Here is a 20,233-nt window from a genome sequence, read left to right on the forward strand (position 1 = left end):
CCTTCCTGTTCCGGTCAGACCTGTCTGACATCAAACTGCTGCTGCTGTAGAAACGACTCACCGGCCTCCAGGCTCCATTATTTATCTTAGCAAGAGATGCCTTTTTCAGATTGTACAAGTACCTTTTTCATCAGATTATTCTTAATCCTACAAATAAATAAAATATGTATTAAAACATGAAAATAACTTGTTTCAGAAAAATAAGTTATATATATTTATAATTAAAAAAAGCAAAAGACAGAGATTTTCACTTTTGTCCTCTTTGTTCTTTTATTAACAAGAAAAACCCCAACATTTAAAAATATACAGACATGTGGCACTCGACCGGTTAGCTTATCTTTTTTATGACATTTCTTTTAATTTGTTTTGTTGCATTATTCAAACTTTTCATTTATGCATTCACGTTAAAGCGCATCCCATCATGTTTGATTGACAGCTGATCTCTGTGCAGTGAAGACATGAGCCATCAGCTCTGAAGGACACACGGTGAGTTTAAGAAGTACAAGAGTTCCTCAAGTGACTTCAGGCTATTTCAGTTTACAAAACTCAGCTGTGCCACGAAGCCAAACTCCAGCATGCAGCGGCTGAGTGAACGTGGTTTGCACTCTGTGGAGGAGAGTCATGGTTTCAGAGACGATGCTGTAGAAGGACAGAACACCTGCTCTGTGATCCAGGTACACTCCTACTCTGGAGGACGGAGGACCTGAGACGAGAGTTTTGATACTGTTGTAACGAAATGTAAAACTGTTTTGGTCGCAATCTAAGGACCAAGATTTATCATTGAATCCAAATAGACTTTCACCCCCTGCTCTGCTGATATTCTTGTATGCGACTGCTACAAAAACTCTTCCCCCTCTCCGCTCCACCTCCCAGTAACACCGTCCACTCAGACCCTCTCTACTCAGGACCTGAGGACAATCAATGAATCTGTCTGGGTGACTGGAATAAGACTGTTGTTGTCTCATGAGTGTTGCTTTTCTGCTCCCCTCAGATAATAACAGCCATGTATTTGCTGTGTTTGGATCCAGAGTGACTTCCTGTGAATATTTTAAGAACCCAGCTCTGGAGGCGGGCTCTGCTGCTGGCAGTAAAACATCCACTTCAGTCGGTGAGACGTGTGTCCACTCCTCTCTCAGGACGTCCTGTAGTTTGCCTCTGAATGCTGACAGGGCCGCCGTCACGTCCTCAAAGTAGCTCAGAGGACGGATGTTGGCGCTGGAGGAGTGTGTAGCTTCACTGAGGGGGGCTGGCAGTGAGGAGGGGTAGCTGAGCAGAAACTGGTTGTGGTCCTCTGTGTGAGACAGCAGCTCCAGCTCAGCGTCTCTCCTCTTCAGCTCAGAGATCTCCTGCTCCAGCTTCTCCTGGAGCTCTCTGACTCCACTCACTTCTCTCTCCTGCTGGGATCTGAGCTGCTGCTTCACATCAGAGCTTCTCTCCTCCACGAGACGGATCAGCTCAGTGAACGTCTTCTCACTGTCCTCCACTGCTTTATCAGCAGAGCCGTTGACGGCCTCCACCTCCTGCTGAAGCAGCTTCACCTCCTTCTCTCCGTCCTGGATCCTCTGCTGGATGTTGAGTCGACTCCCCTCCAGCTCTCTCTGCCTCTCAGTCCTCTCTGCTGCAGCTGACACCGTGTCGTGGCCTTTGTGTTCGTCCACAGAGCAGAGATAACAGATGCTCTGCTGATCAGTGCGGCAGAACAGCTTCTTCACCTCGTCGTGACGAGAGCAGATGTTCTCCTGGAGCTTCTTGGAGGGCTCCACCAGCTTGTGTTTCTTTAATGGAGCTACGTCATAATGAGGCTGGAGGTGTTGGTCACAGTAAGAGGCCACACACTGCAGACAGGACTTACAGGCTCTCAGCTTCCTCCCAGTGCAGACATCACAGGTCACGTCTCCAGCTCCAGCATAGCAGAGATCAGCAGGAGCAGCTTGGAGTCCAGTCTTCTTCAGCTCCTCCACCAAAGCTGCTAACATGGTGCTTTTCAGCAGGACAGGCCTCGGTGTGAAGCTCTGCCTGCACTGAGGGCAGCTGTGGATTAGCTCTCCATCCCAGTGGTGTTTGATACAGTGCATGCAGTAGCTGTGTCCACAGGGAATAGTGACCGGATCCTTCAGTAGATCCAGACAGATCGCACAAGAGAAGGTTTCCCGCTCCAGCTGAACTCCTCTCTGCGCCATCTCACCTCTCAGTGGCAGCGAGTGTCTGAGTTTCACTTCCTGAGAGCTGAAACTGTGTGAGCTGTGATCTGAACAGGATGTGTGTGTGTGTGTGTGTGTGTGTGTGTGTGTGTGTGTGTGTGTGTGTGTGTGTGTGTGTGTGTGTGTGTGTGAGCAGTGAATGTGGCCTATCAGCTCTTGTGTTTTACCCACATGTTGGTTACGCCCCTCCTCCTCAGTGTGGATCTGAAGGGGAGGAACCAGGAAGTACAGAGTGGAGCTGGCTGTGTCTGAGAGCAGGAAGAAGAGGGAGGGCTCATAAAACGCTGATTCATTCCAGGAGGAGGAGCAGACGCTCTGAACTGTTTCCTCATTTACAAACGGAGCCTGGCTCACAACCTGCTCTACATTTGAAAACAGTCTTCAGCTGTAAAACATCTGTTTTAAAGTCAGGCTTTTGTAGCACACAGCTCCACACTCATGGTGGCAGTGGTGTAAGAAGTACTCAGATATTCTACTAAAGCAAAAGTAGAAATACTAGGGGGTAAAAATACTCTGTACCAAAGCATTGGTATCAAAATATACTTAAAGTACCAAAAGTAAAAGTACTCCTTATGCATAAAGGCCCTTTTCAGAATCGTATCTATATATTGAGTTACTATAATGATTATTGGTGTGTGTTATCACAGTTAGTAAATGTAGAGATCATTTGAATAACTTGATGTCTTGCTGCTGGATATCTTATCCTATACATATCTGTCAAAGTGTATTTAATAATTGATTTATATTTTGAATCTACTAATCTATATCTAACTAGTAAAAGCTGTGAAATGAATGCAGTGGATTCAAAAGTACAATACTGTCTTTTAAAATGTAGTGCAGTGGAAGAGTATATAGCAGCATACAGGGCCGGCCCTAGACATTTTGGTGCCCTAGGCCAGAATATGATTTGGTGCCCCCCCCCCCTCCAAGCAATACACAATAGAATATATAAAGAATAAATGAAAAATCTCTAGATAGATATTCTACTGAAGCAAAAGTAGAAATACTAGGGGGTAAAAATACTCTGTTACAAGTAAAAGTACAAAAGCATTGCTATCAAAATATACTTAAAGTACCAAAAGTAAAAGTACTCCTTATGCATTATGGCCCTTTTCAGAATCGTATATATATATGTGTGTCTTTTCCATCCCTAATAAAGTGTAGGGGAAATGGAGACAGTAACACACAACAGTCAGGGTGAAAGTGAACACAAGTTTATTTATTTACACCAAAGAAAATGCCAACAAATGTTCTTTAAGTGAGGAGACAAAGAAGAGTGTGCCAAATAAAAGAAATGAATATAACAAAACTCAAAGAAAAAGCCCTCACTATCTGTTCTACTAACAAGGAGACAAAACAACTACAGGGTGGCAACAATCTACAGTGTGTCTAACAGAGTTTACCTCAGTGAGGAGAGGTAGAGGGTACCCCAAACTTACCCAAATCCTCCCCCTCCCACCACACACACATTCAACAATACTAAAAACAAGAAGACAGAATAATGTCCAAATCTCTCAGAGACCACAAAGAGGCTCTGGAGTCAGCAGCAGGTCTGAGAGAGCGAAGGCTTCCTGGATCGCCTCCTTTAATGGCCGGCCCTGGCTCCCTTCTTATATGGAAATAAAACACTAATAGAAAAATATAATGTCTTTGATAATTCACTATAACTAAGTTCTAAATGTGTCTTCTGTTAAGATTTTGAACACCAGAATTGAATAAATTAATACATTATTTCTGATAGCATATGTGAAATTATATCAATATTATAAACTCTACTTGTATCTTATCAGTTAATTTGTTACAAAAATACATTTAACTCTTCTTTGGTTCTGGCAGAAACAGTTCTTTCTGAAATTTTTTGGGACATTTTGGATGCAGGGCCGTCCCTCCCTACATTGACTGATTTTAAATGCCATTTCCCGAATGTCTTTCGTTTTTTGTAAAGCACTTTGAATTGCCTTGTGTTGAAAGGTGCTATATAAATAAACTTGCCTGGCCTTGCCTGGCCTTGCCTGGCCTTGCCTGGCCTTGCCTGGCCTTGCCTTGCAGGCCGATCATGCAGGCTGCATGGGGCCTCACATTGCGCAGGGGGCCTCGGCTTATGAGCTCGGCTTGTGCGCAGTTCTCCGCACGTTCATTCAAGTATTTTATGTTATCTGCTAATGTAGGCTACAGGAGGAAGAGTGATAAACTGTCTGTCTAGTTGGCTTACATAACAGTTAAAGTTTACAGCCTAAAAAACATGGAGCATTTCCCCCCTTTTATTTATTTTTATGTCAATTTGCACATGTCATGGTGATGCTTAGCCTCTCCCCTTAACTCCTAACAGTCATCATCATGTCAACCACAACACAGAGAAATACTGATAGAAATGTGTGTGTAGTTGTTGTATTATCTTTTCAATTTACACACGGCATCTATTGCACGTCTGTCCGTCCTGGGAGAGGGATCCCTCCTCTGCTGCTCTCCCTGAGGTTTCTCCCATTTTTCCCTTTAAACTGGGTTTTCTTTGGAAGTTTTTCCTTGTACGATGAGAGGGTCTAAGGACAGAGGGTGTCGTATTGTCATACTGATATTCTGTACACACTGTGAAGACCACTGAGACAAATGTAACATTTGTGATATTGGGCTATATAAATAAACATTGATTGATTGATTGATTGATTGAGTTGTTGATGCATTGCTGACAGAGGGAACTACATTTGAATACAGATTTAAGAAATATCAGTTTTTGAGCATGTCATAAGCATGTTTTGTCTTGACTATATTACAACTATATTATAATAAAATAATATAGTATTTATATTATTGAATTGATTATGATTATTATTATTAGTAGAAGTAGTTTATTTGCATTAATTATATTTTAATCTTTTTGAGGCTAGTATTTGGCAGGATATGCAGACGTGTTCACCTGTAAACGCATACTGAACGACATACATGCACATTCACCATTTACCTCACTGTATACAAAAGTAACTGTGTTGATAATAATAATAAACAGGAATTATATTTGCAAAGTAAAATATAATCCCTGTCGGGGTGGGGCTCATCTCACAATGTCGCTTGGGGCCCCAAGTTGGCCAGGGACGGCCCTGCAAATATGTGATATATCTGAACAACAAAGTGGACAATCCTATGAATGCTAATTTAACTGGGTTTTGATAGATAACATATCTCTTTGTATTCTCTCAATAATTTCCATTCTTTTGTTACAATAATCAATATTAATCAAACTATTGTTCGTTAATACATTTAAAGAATGGCATTTATCGTTTTTGAGAATGAGTTCTTATTTTATTTTTATTTACTTGGGTCTACAACAGATGATACAAATGTTTATGTCAGTAAATGTGACTGCGATTATCGCTCCTCCTTTTTTCGGATTTATTTGATAAATAATAATAAAATTGAACATAAAGAAAAAACGAACGAAACGTAACATCCGGTACGGTAGCCGGTTTGTTCAAAAAGTCACCCGACATGAACACGGAGCGAAATTCCCAGTAGCTTCATTGTATTTTCCTTATTTTTTATTAATAACCACAACATTTCATCACCTTGTGGATGACTTGGTGCCTGATTGATTTGATAAGTAATACGTTTTTTTTTAAAAAGAACGAAAAATAATTTCCGGTACGGTAATGGGTTGTCCAAAAAGTCACCCGACATGAACACGGAGCGAATTTCACAGTAGCTTCATTCTCTTTTCTTTATCTGTTTTTAATTTAACCACAACATTGCATCACCTTGTGGATGACTTGGTGACTCGTATCGGAATAGAGGACCATCAGACAGGCGGTTTGTTGGTGATAAGATGGGTGGAAAGAAGAAGAAATCGGCAGCGGGAGTAGCTGCTCCTTTAGCCCCGGCAGCAGCAGCCTCAGCCGGCAGGAGTGAAGCCACTGCGGCGGAGAAACAAGGAGCCAGCAACAAACCTGCGAAACCTATCAAAGAGAACAAATCAAAAGGTGATATTACATGTGTGTTGTCATTGTCATTGATTTGAGAAGTATTACAAGCTGGAAATGTGTTGATATGGTCCTGTTTAAGGCTGTAGCTTGAGTTTAAAGATGTCCACTTGTCTGTATGCTGTTACTCGAGACAGATTCAATATTCAAGGCTTTTATTGTCATGTGTACATAGCTACAGTGTAGTTATATCAATGTCAAATCTTAGGTCACAGGCTCCTACAACAGTACAACACAATAAAACAGAGACAATTGTTAAATAGTGCAAGTAGATACAAACAAAATAGAATAGAAATGGTGCAATGCTGATGTTATTAAAACCTAATGATTGTATTTAGCCAGAGGTGGAAGAAGTACTCAGATTTGTTTTGTCTTGCATTTGAGAAATATCAATAGCTACACATGTTGTGATGATATGATCAATACTCAATACAATACAATATATAGTAGCTTTATTTGTACAGCACTTTAAAACCTCAGTGCTGTACAGAGAAATAAATAAATACATAAAATACAAAAGTCCCACAGGTCAGCTCACAAACCATCAAATACAAGTAAAAAGATAAATACAGGCTATTATAGAGCTTATATGAGTCTATAATGTGTCCCTTCTGACGTTATGTTTATAGTCTAATCACTATACTTAGCCTGATAACAGTACATGTGAATCTCCAAAGTGCATTTCAAACCCTGAGGAGCTTTACAAAAAACAACACCATACAATACAAGTGCAAAGATAGCACTTTTCTTTCCATCCATCTTCTCCGCTTCTCCGTGGTCGGGTCTCGGGGTATCAGTTCCAGCAGAGAGCCCCAAACGTCCCTTTCCCCTCATCAAGCAGCTCTGACTGGGGGGTCCCAAGGCGCTCCCAGGCCAGCGAAGAGATATAACCCCTCCACCTGGTCCTAGGTCTACCCCTTGGTCTCTTCCCAGCTGGACGTGCCTGGAACACCTCCCTAGGGAGGCGCCCAGGTGGCATCCTAACTAGGTGCCCGAACCACCTCAACTGGCTCCTTTCGACCCGAAGGAGGAGCGGCTCAACTCCGAGTCCCTCCTGATGACCGAACTTCTCACTTTATCCCTAAGGGAGACGCCAGCCACCCGGCGGAGAAAACCCATCTCGACCGCTTGTATCCGCGATCTCGTTCTTTCGGTCATGACCCATCCTTCATGACCGTAGGTGAGGGTAGGAACGGAAATGGCCCGGTAGACGGAGAGCTTTGCCTTCTGGCTCAGCTCCCTTTTCGTCACAACGGTGCGGTAAAGCGACTGCAGTACCGCTCCGGTTCTCCGGCCCATCTCACGCTCCATTGTTCCCTCACTCGAGAACAAGACCCCGAGATGCTTGAACTCCTTGGAGTAAGGACTCATTCCCTACTTGGAGCGGAGTTTGACTTTCTTTCAAACATCGTCCCTAGAAAATGCAAGTGGCCACAGATCTGGAGATACAACGAGAGAACAAATCAAAAGGGGATATAACCTGGGTTTTGTCGTGCACTTGAGAGGTATCAATCGCTCCAAATGTGCTGATGATTATTTTCCAGGCTGTTGTGGAGCTTAAAGGTCCTTGTCCACACTGTTGATAAAGCTGTTATTATAGCCGAATAAATAATACATGCTTAAACCTAATATTACCTTTAACAAAGCACAACACCAGGCAAATGTTCCAGGTCATCATTAACATGCATGGTTTTGTATCAACGTCTGCTTGCTATTCCCTGCAGCTCCAAAGACCTACAGCCTCGCTAACACGGCCCAGGTCGACACCGGTGGAGTCGCGGACAAATCCATTCTTAAAGTAAGTTGTATTTTTAGTTTGTGAACCTCACTGTTTGTCTGTGTGTCAAGCTCATGGTGCCGCTGTAACCTGTCATTGACAAGCCTGTAACCTGCTAAAATGTAATCATGTGACAGTGGATACTTTCTGCTAGGGCTGTGCGATTATGGCGAAAATCATAATCACGATTATTTGGGTCAATAATTGATATCACGATTATTTTGACGATTATTCATTGACCATTTATTGAACTTTAAAACAAATAATATTTTACCAATAAACAAGAACAACAAATATGTTGGAGCGCACTTCCAAAAGCATACTAAACATATATTATTAATATGATAAATAAAAATAAATTAGACCAAAATAAATTAAATCAAATATGATGCAGTGCACTGTCACAACCTGAAAACTCCTTAACATATAGCCACATTTTGGTAAAACATATTCAACATAGTCCACTCCGTTAAACGGTGAAGGCTGGCCAACCGTCATGGTCCAGAAGAAACAGGAAATAAATGTTGAACTACAATTTAAGACCAAATAAAAATGTTTAGGCCACCATGGCAAATGCTGATAGGGCTGCTCATGTCATCTCTTAAAGATGAGCGCAGGCAGGTGACAAGCCACCTGTACTGAAGACCCTCAGCCACGCCCCGACACATGGGGCGACGCCGGCCAATCACAAAGCTTTGATGCGTTCAAGTGCATTATTCTGGCACAGGAAGATTATGTTACAGGACATTAACGATAAAACAGAATATTGTTATTCTATTTTTAGACACATCTCGCGATCGACTGGTTGGGCACCCCTGGGCTAGACCATAGGTCCGTTGTGGTGACAAAGTAGTCAGCTGAAGCCACATCTCTCTCAACTTCCCCACGGCATGTGTCACATAGTGCAGGCAGCGCAGACCTGCTGAAATAATACCGAGACGGCATCGCGTAACGCTTGTCCAACGTGTTGACAAGTTGCTTGAAGCCCTGGTTGCTAACAGTGCTAACTGGGCACATATCTTTAGCGATGTGAAATGTAATGACAAAGTACTTAGTGGAAATAGTTTTACCCTTCTTTTTAACGAGTAGCTGCTCTTGTTCTGACAGCTTCGCTCGTGCTGAACACATGTCACTCACAGGTGGCCGAGTGGGCTTTTAGGGAGGGGCGAAAGCGCACCCAGCAAAAATAATCGTATTTTGTCAATTATGCTGTTTTCATAATCGTCGCAAGCCATAATCGTAATCGCGATTAAAATACGATTAATTGCACAGCCCTACTTTCTGTTCTCATGTGTATTATGATGTACTAAACTAAATAATGACCGCTTTGCTTTCAAACGCTTCCACATGACAAATCACTTTGCTTCAGAACAGCACGGTTCTTTTTTAACATTCGTTTTCTGCAGTCGATAATTAAGCTTTAAACATGATTGTTCTGTAGCGCAAGCTGCCGAGCCCCAGCTCTGGGTTGAATGTGGCTAATGACTTTGATCACATGGTATATAAGTAGAATTTGTGATTACAGTTTGATTTGGAAATTTCACATTTTTAAAGTAAAGTTCTCGATGTTCCCATTATTTCCACATTAATTATGAAACATTTCCCACATTGGGATCAATAAAGTACTCATCTATCCATCTATCCATCCCTCTATCCATCCCTCTATCCATCTATCTCTCTATCTATCTATCTATCCATCTATCTATCCATCTATCTATCCATCTATCTATCTATCCATCTATCTATCTATCTATCCATCTATCTATCTATCCATCTATCTATCTATCCATCCATTCCTCTATCCATCCACCCCTCTATCCATCTATCTCTCTCTCTATCTATCTATCTATCTATCCATCTATCCATCCATCCATTCCTCTATCCATCCACCCCTCTATCCATCTATCTATCTATCTATCCATCCATCTATCCATCCCTCTTTCTCTCTCTATCCATCCATCTATCTATCCCTCTCTGTCCATCTATCCATCCATCTATCCATCCATCCCTCTCTCTCTATCTATCCATCCATCCATCTATCCATCCATCCCTCTCTCTCTCTATCCATCTATCCATCCCTCTCTCTCTATCTATCTATCCATCTATCCATCCATCTATCTATCCCTCTATCTATCCATCTCTCTCTCTCTCGATCTATCTATCCATCCCTCTCTCTCTCTCTCTCTCTCTCTCTCTCTCTCCCTACCTACCTACCTACCTACCTACCTACCTACCTACCTACCTACCTACCTACCTACCTACCTACCTACCTACCTACCTACCTACCATTTCTATAGGAAGGTTTCTGTCCTACGTTTTTTTGTATCACTCAAGTCCAATATGAATTCAGCTGCAGATCTAACCCATGTTGTCTTTCCCCCTTTTAACACAGGTAGTTATCCAACCAGACCTGGAGAAGAAGATCATCAAACTGATCAATGACTTCAGGGAGGAGAACGGAGACAAAGGGCCGGTGTCGGGAAGACTGACCAACAAGAAGTTACTGGTGAATAAAAACATCCCTCTGACTCTGACACGGTTATATAGAAATGTGTTTATTAGGATAAACCCCTTGAGATAACGGAAAGCAAAGCATGACAAACGAGGACATGAAGTAATATATACAATCATTACAATTTACCGCTCCGTCGTGACGAAAAGGGAGCTGAGCCAGAAGGCAAAGCTCTCCGTCTACCGGGCCATTTCCGTTCCTACCCTCACCTCTGGTCATGAAGGATGGGTCGTGACCGAAAGAACGAGATCGCGGATACAAGCGGCCGAGATGGGTTTTCTCCGCAGGGTGGCGGGCGTCTCCCTTAGGGATAAGGTGAGAGGTTCGGTCATCCGGGAGGGACTCGGAGTTGAGCCGCTCCTCCTTCGGGTCGAAAGGAGCCAGTTGAGGTGGTTCGGGCTCCTAGTAAGGACCCTAGGGAGTGTTCCAGGCACGTCCAGCTGGGAAGAGACCGAGGGGTAGACCTAGGACCAGGTGGAGGGACTATATCTCTTCGCTGGCCTGGGAGCGCCTTGGGACCCCCCAGTCAGAGCTGGTTGATGAGGGGAAAGGGACGTTTGGGGCTCTCTGCTGGAACTGCTACCCCCCGAGACCCGACCACGGATAAGCGGGAGAAGATGGATGGACAATTTGATAGATCAGTTTCATCGAGAGCAGAGCAGCTGAAAGTGAGATGATAATGCTGACTCATACCCAATGATGACGGGGATCTAATAGCAGCAAGTCAAGTACTCCAGTCTTCTGACAATGCATTTTTCCGCCGAGGGGACAGAGAAATGAATCTGGACAGAGTAGGGTTGCAATTCCGGGAATTTTCAAAGATGGAAACTTTCCACGGGAATTTATGGGAATAAACTGGGAATTTTCTAAATTGAAGATCATCTCTTCGTAGGGAACTTACATGTAGTTGGGGGAAATATATTTGAGCATAATCTTGACTAAAACAAACAGATGCCATTGAAGTACTTGAATATCCATGCCATAGCACACTGCTGCCTGTAGAGACCACGCCCCCTACAGGCACTCCATCACATGCACAGACGATTTCGAGTGGGGTTGGGGGGGATGAGTAATATTTAACTCAACATTCCTGTTTTCGTTTTTCAATGAAACAAATAATTGTTCAATAAAATAAAACTTGTTCTGTTCCACTTACATTTAAAAAAAAAAAATCTGTTGAAATTTCCTGTTTTTTGTTTAATTTTGCTTCGAATATTTCCAAAATTCCACAGCGTAACTTCCCATGGAAACTTTCCGGAAAGTTTCCGCCCCTTTGCAACCCTAGGACAGAGTGTCTAACTTGATAATTTGACGAGTAAGGTACAAAATACTGCTTTTAAATTAGGGAGATAGTTAAAGTAAACGCATTTATGTGGGAGGCGTGTGGCGCAGTGAATGCACAGGTTCAAACCCCACAGCATGTCGTCGTGTCCCTGAGAGACTTCACCCCAAACTGCTCCTGTGGGGATCGCCCACAGTATTGCGTATGTAAGTCGCTTCGGATAAAAGCGACTAACAAGTAACATGCCATTTAAATATAAGTGGAAGCCAATGCGTGTGTCTTCTTACTTTTAATGAAGGCCATTCAAGTCTGTTATACATCGTGCAGTGATGTGTACGACCAAGAACAAGTCTGCATCGTCTACTATAGGCTGTGTTGAGTGGAGCAAGATCTGATGTGCATTTTGGTCGACGACATTAGTCCATAATCGGAAGTATAAGTTGAGACGCAATTCTCTTACAGACACAGAGCGTAAAACAATTGCGTGGGACGGTCGATTCCGTAATTGATTTTTTGTAATACATGACTTATATGTAATTTAAATGAAAGTGATTTAAATGTTGTGTTGTTTGTGTTTACAGGATCTGTACACGGCTCTGCAGAAGTTCAGCTTTAAGAGGGAACACATCGAGGAGTCGATGAAGAGCAGCGTTCTGTACGGAGGAGATCTGCACTCTGCACTCGACTGGCTCTGCCTTAACCTCAAAGACGGTAACAGAGAAATAGATGGATAGATAGATATCATGAAGGTTTCTCAATTCTCTCATTTCCCCTCCTCGACTCCTGTCCTCGTGTCTCAGTCCCGCCCACAGGAGATGCGAGCGGAGGAGTCGAGGAGGGGAACTGAGGAGAGAGGAGGGGAACCGAGGAGAGAGGAGGGGAAGCAGCAGGCGGTTAGAGAAATTAGATAATCCCCCCCTGCCCCCCCCCCCTCTGGTCGCTGAAATGGGGAATTGAAATTAAGTGGCAAAAGTTGTATTTACAAGTATTAAAAGTAAGCATAGGATACCAAACCAACTGAGACCTGTCTGTCCGCCGCATCTATACAGGGCCGGCCCTAGACTTTTGGGGGCCCTAAGCAAGCTTTGGCTTGGGGGCCCCCCTCACTCTAGCGCGTTCTCACTACACACAACACAGAACCAACTTTTGTCTTATGATGTTAGAATAAGCACACATATTGTATAAATAAGAATGTAAACACCGTGGACCTAACCTCCTCTTGGGGGGTCCGGGGGCATGCTCCCCCGGGAAGATTTCTTTTAAATATTGAAGTTGAAAGCATCAATCTGGTGCACTTTGAGAGCAAAATTAAGAGATCTATGGATACATCTCTCAACACCCATATGAAACAGATAAACAGATTTTTCTTAATGGATATTTTATAAATCACTTCCCTTTTAAACTGTATTCTTGTTTTGTCATATAGTATTTCATAACTGTTTTTCATGTATTCTCTCTGGCTGTCCATCTCATAATGTTCACATAGAAACTAGCTGTCAATAGGAATATTATTCAGAAGAATTATAATTTCATGCAAAAATCTGTCACAAAAAGAGGTTGCACATTTAAATGCAGGTGTTGTTATGGCAACGTCAATGGCCAAACAGCCACATTTACTGCTGCAAATACGTTCAAACATGCTGTCGACACGTAAAGCAGTGGCATGCCACCATTTCAGCTGACTTTTTCTCAGAAATACTGTCACATAACATCCATATATTTCAGTGCTAGGTTGATAACTATGAAACACTTTAACTGACAGGACTCCGGATCAACGGTGTACTGTAAGCTAGCTTCTAGCTTCATGTCGAACACTGACAGTAAGTCAACATTTCCCAGAGAGCTTTCTTTGAAATCACCAGGTAACGCTAAAAACATTACATTTATATTGTATGACAAAGTGTTCATTTAATATCTCTGGCTAGCTATAGCTACTTGCTAACGGTTTAGCTTACCCCTGCGATTCAAAGTAACGTCAACGTAGCTGTAATTTATGCTTTGCTTACATGTTTGCATAACTTGGACGTTTACTGACAGGTACATACCTTGTTCACCTGGCTCAGGTGGTGGCTCTGGGGTTGTTGTGTGAGCCACCTCTTGAGAATTGTCGTTTTTTTTAAGAAAATGTTTTCTTATGTCCATCTTCAAAAACTCAGAGTTCGACTGACAGTTCAAACATTGTCACAGCTCACAGGATAGGTACCTGTCAGCCAATAAGACAGATGTTTATTTCCATTCAACTCTCTGGTTGGTCTGGTGTCTTGCCTCTGTTGCATTCACTGAACACGGGAAATTACAAACCTGCCGTCCTCTCTAGTGTCATGATGAGGTTCAGGTAAAGCACGGTTAATGTATTATATGATTGACTCAATAATATAATACATGACTTTGAGAGTAGGCAATCTAGGCATATTAACACAATTAATTAAACATACTTACTGAGATTATTTTATTTTATTTTTTTGTTGCTAGGGGGCCCTTAGTGGCCGCTTATGTCGCTTAATGGGTCGGGCCGGCTCTGCATCTACACACACACACACACACACACACCATTTTGAGATTTTGAGAAAAAGTCAGAATTTTGAGAAAAAGTCAGAATTTGGAGATTTTCCGAAAAAAGCCAACATTTTGAGAGAAAGTCAGTGTTGTGTTCGTGACAGGATTTATGATTACAGAGAAGAACCGGTAGACCTCCATCTTGTGACTGTGTAACTCTCTTGGATATCAGCATGTGAAGGACACTGTTCAGGAACTAGTTGAAGCTCTGTATGTGATGACTCCTTCCCTTCTGGAGAGGATCCCAGATACACGGATCCTGAGGCTGAAGCTCAAGCCGGGGACGAATTATATTTTTCTAACAATATCTCTGAATCTACCGGGTGTTTCCAGATGAGCTTCCGGAAGGTTTCACCCAGCAGATGCAGGAGGAGAGTCAGAAGAGCAGCCGACCCAAGTTCCAGCCCCCTGCTCCGGAGATACCTGCCCCCCCGAGCCCCAAAGCCCCCAGCATCGCACCCAGAGAGAGCCCCAAGGTGTGTGTGTGTGTGTGTGTGTGTGTGTGTGTGTGTGTGTTTGTGTGTGTGTGTGTGTGTGTGTGTGTTTGTTTGTTTGTTGTTGTTGTTTAGTCGGATGTGCACTTCAACACTAAATATTAACGTTGTAAACAAGAAATAAGAACAGTCGTAATCCATGAGGGATCTGGTTGAAAAGTAAAGTACTCTTTAAGCTGCTGTGACTACAAGGTGTGTGTGTGTGTGTGTGTGTGTGTGTGTGTGTGTGTGTGTGTGTGTGTGTGTGTGTGTGTGTGTGTGTGTGTGTGTGTGTGTGTGTGTGTGTGTGTGTGTGTGTGTGTGTGTGTGTGTGTGTGTGTGTGTGTGTGTGTGTGTGTGTGTGTGTGTGTGTGTGTGTGTGTGTGTGTGTGTGTGTGTGTGTGTGTGTGTGTGTGTGTGTGTGTGTGTGTGTGTGTGTGTGTGTGTGTGTTTTCCAGGCCTCAGAGAAAGATGAAGCTGCCTGCATGAAGGACTGGATCTTAAGATATGCAGAGCAGAGCAGTGAGGAAGAGGAGGAGGAGGAAGAGGAAGCAGGGAAGAAACCACGCAACCCTGAACTGGAGGAGAAGTTTGACCCAGTAAGTAAAATAAATACATTTTATAAACTATTCTCACTGAACTTTCAGCAGCTAAACAAACAGTTACCGTACTTTTCGGACTACAAGCCGCGACTTTTCCCCCCATTTTGTTTGTACAGCTAACGGCCACTAGGGAACCTCCTAAATCTATGGATTCACAGGTAAAATTAACCACCTTTAACACTACGGGCTCTAGGACCGGTCCGCGCCCGCCACCTTTAAGCGGCGGGCTCCAGCAATACGGTCTAGCTGCGGGCCAGTACACGGCGGTACACGACACGCCCACCTGACACGACACTACGGTGGCTGAGAGGCACCACCATTAAAAGCGAATTGACGAGATTTACATCATACAGCCCATGTAGTATAAACATTGATTTTAATTTCTTACAGTAGGAGAGGTTTTGGGGTTTAGGAGGGAGGAAGGAAGATTAGGATTAGGTAAAAAGGTAGGGAGTGGTTATGGTTAGGATGGAGGGAAGGGTTAGATTGAAGGGAGGGAAGAGAACTGCTACCCGGGTATGTTCATACTGGGTAGTTTATTTAGTTTAAAAAATTATCCAACGAGTTAGACCACAAAGGAAGTGTAGTACCGCCGTTTGGCCACAAGACTCCGGCGCACTCCTGGAAAAGTACGGTACATTTAAAGAGCAGCTCTGTGCACAACTTTAGATACTGCATATTGCTCAAAACTCATATAGGTTGACAAATAGTGAGAGCTAATGGATTATATCCAATGATACCTTCTCTGATTTCCCTACATGTGTTATTAAGTGAGCTTTAGAGGTGCAGGTATTGGACATTGTTGAAGTGTTTCCTGTATTTAAAGGATCCAAAACAATTAATGTCCTTTTCTGACCTTACCCGACTGTTCTAGTTTCTCTATTATCGGCCTTTTCTCGCTCAGTCATTAAATCCTCATATCTAAGGATCGTGTAACAAAAACCTCATCGTGTAAATCCTAATATAAAGTTGCAATGTCGGGGTTTTTGATCAGCAATATTTAATAATTAGATTTCCTCCATTATTTGGTTTCCCACTCCGTCGTCTCTATGCCAGGGGTCGGCAACCTTTTTGATACGAAGTGCCGTTCAAAATAAATGTTTTTATCAGCGCGCCGACGCTCGTGCACTGTCAGCAGGAGGCGGGGGAGCCTCGCGGCGGGGAAGCAGTGTGTGGACCTGTCAGCGCCATTTACACGATGCCGAATTTAAGAAATGCATTTAAATAATTGGTTTAAACGGCATAATAATAATAAGGACGATCGTCCGTTCTGTGATTCTCCAGTTCGCCCCTTTGTAGCATATTATTTCGATGAGAGATGAGCAGATCGCCACTGGGCTTTCAACTAAAGACAAAGCCACGAGCGGGGCTGCGCTGCGTGCATGGCTTTCTTCTGCAGGTAACGGGGAGACGCGCTCTGGCGGCGGTCTCGTTCAGGATCCGAAAATAACATTTAAATATTTTGCACACTTATTCCACTTATTCCTGGTGTGCCACTGGTCTATGCTAAGCTAAGCTAACGGTCCACTGGATGCATCTTCTTGCAGCTTTGAAGTCGTGATAGGGTAGTATATTTTAAACAGCTTACTCACCATTCTTGATAGTTTGACTTTTGTCTAACATGTTTACTTTTTTCAAACATTTGGACTTTTTTCAAAAATTTCACTTTTCTTGGAATTTTGACTTTTTTTCACAGAATTTGAATTTTTTCTCCAAATTTAGATTTTCTTCACATTTTAACTTTTTTTTTTAGAAATGGTTTTCTTTTCTCAAAATGTGACTTATTCTCAAAATTAGATTTTCTTTCTCGATTTAGATTTTTTTTCTCAACATTTTGATTTTTTCTCAAAATGTCACTTTTCTTCAAATTTTAACTTTTTATTTAGAATTAGATTTTTTAGTCCAAATTTCACTTATTTCTCAACATTTGACTTTTCCCTCAAAATGTTATTTTTTTAACTTGATTATTTATTTATTGTGATGCTATGAACTATTTATCGTGTACATTGGAAGGATCCACATCCAGCCTCCCGGGTGTATCGTGTGTATGTTCCTACATGACATAAGCTGCTCATAACCCTTGCAGGATTAATAAAGTTGTTGATTGATTGATTGATTGATGCATGTTGTTTCTTTCTGTGCAGAATGACCGGTATTTGATCCTCACGGCTCAACTGTACGACGCCAGAGACATGGCTGCTGTTGCTAAAACCAAAGGAGACAAGACGGGTCAAAGGTCGGCTCAGGACCGGATCCGCATCATCCTGCAAGGTCAGAGAGCTCCTCTAACTGAGTCCTGCAAAATCTCAAAGTCCTTCATAGATATGTTTTTTATATATTTGTATATATCTCAGACCAATGCTATTGCCTTTAAACATTTCTATGACTCGTGTTAAACTCGTATATTTCCTGCATTGTAGAGATGAAGCAGCTGGAGCCGCACCCCATGTTCAATCCGGCTCTCAAGGTGGTGGACGCGCCGCAGAAGGAAAAGAAAACACTTCCTGTCACCGAGGATCTCGCCTTCAGCGTATTCGAACAAACGGAGAAAGCCCCTCCTAAAGAGAAAGGTTTGCAACATTAACTTTCTTCATTCATTACTGTGGCTGCGAGGGAGTGCGGTCGTCTTTCACCCAGAAGGTTGTGGGTTCGATCCCAGCCCGTGCAGTCAACATGTCGATGTATCCTTGGGCGAGATACTGAACCCTGAGTTGCTCCCGATGGCCATCGTGTGTGAATGTGTATGCGTGTTAGTTCCTAGAGTAATATACCCTGCTCTGTATGAATGGGTGAACGACATGTAGTCTGTAAAGCGCTTTGAGGGGTCTTAAAGACTGGATAAAGCGCTTTATAAGTACAGTCCATTTACCATTTTAACATTCCACAAGATACTGTATAAAACACAACATACTGTTTGAATTGGATTTGAATACACTACTTTATCAAAATAAGGATAGGCAAGGTTTATTTATATAGCACCTTTAGTGCTTTACAAAAAGGAAAATCATAAGGAAATAGTGCAGCGGAAACACATTTACAACGGCATTTAAAAACAGTCATTAGAGGCTAATATATGCAGGGCTCTTTAAGCCTGATGTAATGAAATGCAGGATATGTTCTTTGGGGTTTTACACATGCTTTATGACCTTTGTTTACCCGTTGCATTAATTCTTAAAGGTCCCATGTCGTGCTGTTCCGGTTATCACCCGTCCCCTTGTGTTATGTAGCTTTTTCTGCATGTGAACGGTCTGCAGAGTCACAACCCCTCAAAGTGCACCCTGTAGCGAGTAAAGCTCTAACACAGAGAAGACCTGTCTGCTGCCCCAGAACGCCTCGCTGGACATTTCTCTTTTTCCATTGTTTACTTCTTGGGTATAATGACGTATTTCGGGTATAGTGACGTAACATTTGGACCAATCCGCGGACTTCCTCACACACACACTCGGCGGGACGTTGCGAGGCTCGCTGCTGCGAGGACACTGTGAGCCGGCTCACTGGTGTGGGGTCGGCGAGACACCGCGGAACTCAGCCTGGGCACACACACAAACTCCCAGCCAGGCTGCGGGTGCGTGTGTGTGTGTTCGGGCTGGGTTTCGCTGTGTCTCGCAGACGGCCACTGGGCTCACAGGGGGGGGGGGGGCAGGAGCTCCAACAAGCCGTTCAGGACAGAGAGTGAACACACAGACTACACAGAGATGCTGTGAGAAACCAATGTGAGTTTGGAACAATGAACAATATAAATCTATTCTAGTCGACCTCAACGATGGAGTTATGATCAGTAGAAATGGGACCTTTTAAAATTATGAATTGAAATAAGGAGAAAATAGATAAAGTTTGTTAATTTATTTAAGAAAGGTACAATTCACACTGATTAATATGAACACTTGTAGATAGATAGAATCGAAGGGATGAACCCCTCGGTCACACAGGGAGATGTGTTCTCTGCTTTTAACCCATCCTAGCACCAGGAGTCTAGTACTAGGAGCAGTGGGCAGCTATTGCACAGCGCAGGGGGGAAGGGGGGTGAACTGGGACCTCTCCAAGCAGCAGTCCACACTCCATATTTAGGTCTGGTCGGGGTCTTGAACCGGCGACCCTACAGCTCCCACTCCAAGCCCCTCTGACTGAGCCGCTGCCGGTTGATGGCATTACAAGACAACATGCAAAAGTATAAATGCTCAGAATGTGTGATATTGGATAATTAAGTTTGTTCTTGTAGTGGGGAAAGTCTGTATTCTAAGTTTGAGTGCCACAAATAAACGAGGCTTTGGGATACCTCACCCTTTGTGCGGATCAGTTCGTCACACTGTCCTTTCTGTTTTCCAGCTCCAGTTGTGAAGAAGAACGAGCCGAAGGACATCCGTGACTTTGACTACACGGCTCGCAGCTGGACGGGAAAATCCCCCAAACAGTTCCTCATCGACTGGGTCCGGAAGAACCTCCCCAAGAGCCCGGCACCCGCCTTCCACAAGGTGCCTGCTGGGAAATACTGGAGGTCCAAGTGAGTGTGTGTGTGTGTGTTTTATTCCTGTATACACATGGACATTTTGGTGCGTACAAATCCACTTCTATTACCGCTCTCACGACATAAAGGGATTGTGTGTGTGTGTATGTGTGTGTGTGTGTGTGTGTGTGTGTGTGTGTGTGTGTGTGTGTGTGTGTGTGTGTGTGTGTGTGTGTGTGTGTGTGTGTGTGTGTGTGTGTGTGTGTGTGTGTGTGTGTGTGTGTGTGTGTGTGTGTGTGTGTGTGTGTGTGTGTGTGTGTGTGTGTGTGTGTGTGTGTGTGTGACTCCTAGACTGGACATTAGCAAAGCTACATTTTGTTCTAGGGAAGGAATAGAACATGGAAATAGAAATGGA

At 43.2% G+C, this 20,233-nt stretch overlaps 2 protein-coding genes across 2 annotated transcripts in view; one reads left to right on the forward strand and one right to left on the reverse strand.

The window, feature by feature from the left end:
- Positions 1–244: 244 nt before the first annotated feature.
- On the reverse strand, positions 245–2,291 carry LOC117444651 (tripartite motif-containing protein 16-like). Its single transcript, XM_034080093.2, has one exon. The coding sequence runs from the start codon at positions 2,178–2,180 to the stop codon at positions 528–530; it is 1,653 nt and encodes a 550-aa protein (XP_033935984.1). The 5' UTR covers positions 2,181–2,291; the 3' UTR covers positions 245–527.
- A 3,383-nt stretch (positions 2,292–5,674) lies between these two features.
- dhx29 (DEAH (Asp-Glu-Ala-His) box polypeptide 29) overlaps positions 5,675–20,233 on the forward strand; it is a gene marked incomplete at its 3' end in the record, with an annotated part of 36,081 nt that continues 21,522 nt past the window's right edge. Inside the window, exons 1-9 of the mRNA XM_034080092.1 lie at positions 5,675–6,172; positions 7,897–7,970; positions 10,342–10,455; positions 12,325–12,454; positions 14,633–14,775; positions 15,231–15,371; positions 17,519–17,645; positions 17,795–17,944; positions 19,701–19,875. Of these exons, the coding sequence (XP_033935983.1) occupies positions 6,019–6,172; positions 7,897–7,970; positions 10,342–10,455; positions 12,325–12,454; positions 14,633–14,775; positions 15,231–15,371; positions 17,519–17,645; positions 17,795–17,944; positions 19,701–19,875 (1,208 nt within the window). The remainder of the gene's footprint in view (positions 6,173–7,896; positions 7,971–10,341; positions 10,456–12,324; positions 12,455–14,632; positions 14,776–15,230; positions 15,372–17,518; positions 17,646–17,794; positions 17,945–19,700; positions 19,876–20,233) is intronic.

This window comes from Pseudochaenichthys georgianus, unplaced genomic scaffold, assembly GCF_902827115.2.
Source record: "Pseudochaenichthys georgianus unplaced genomic scaffold, fPseGeo1.2 scaffold_873_arrow_ctg1, whole genome shotgun sequence".
In the NCBI taxonomy this organism is placed as follows: domain Eukaryota; kingdom Metazoa; phylum Chordata; class Actinopteri; order Perciformes; family Channichthyidae; genus Pseudochaenichthys; species Pseudochaenichthys georgianus.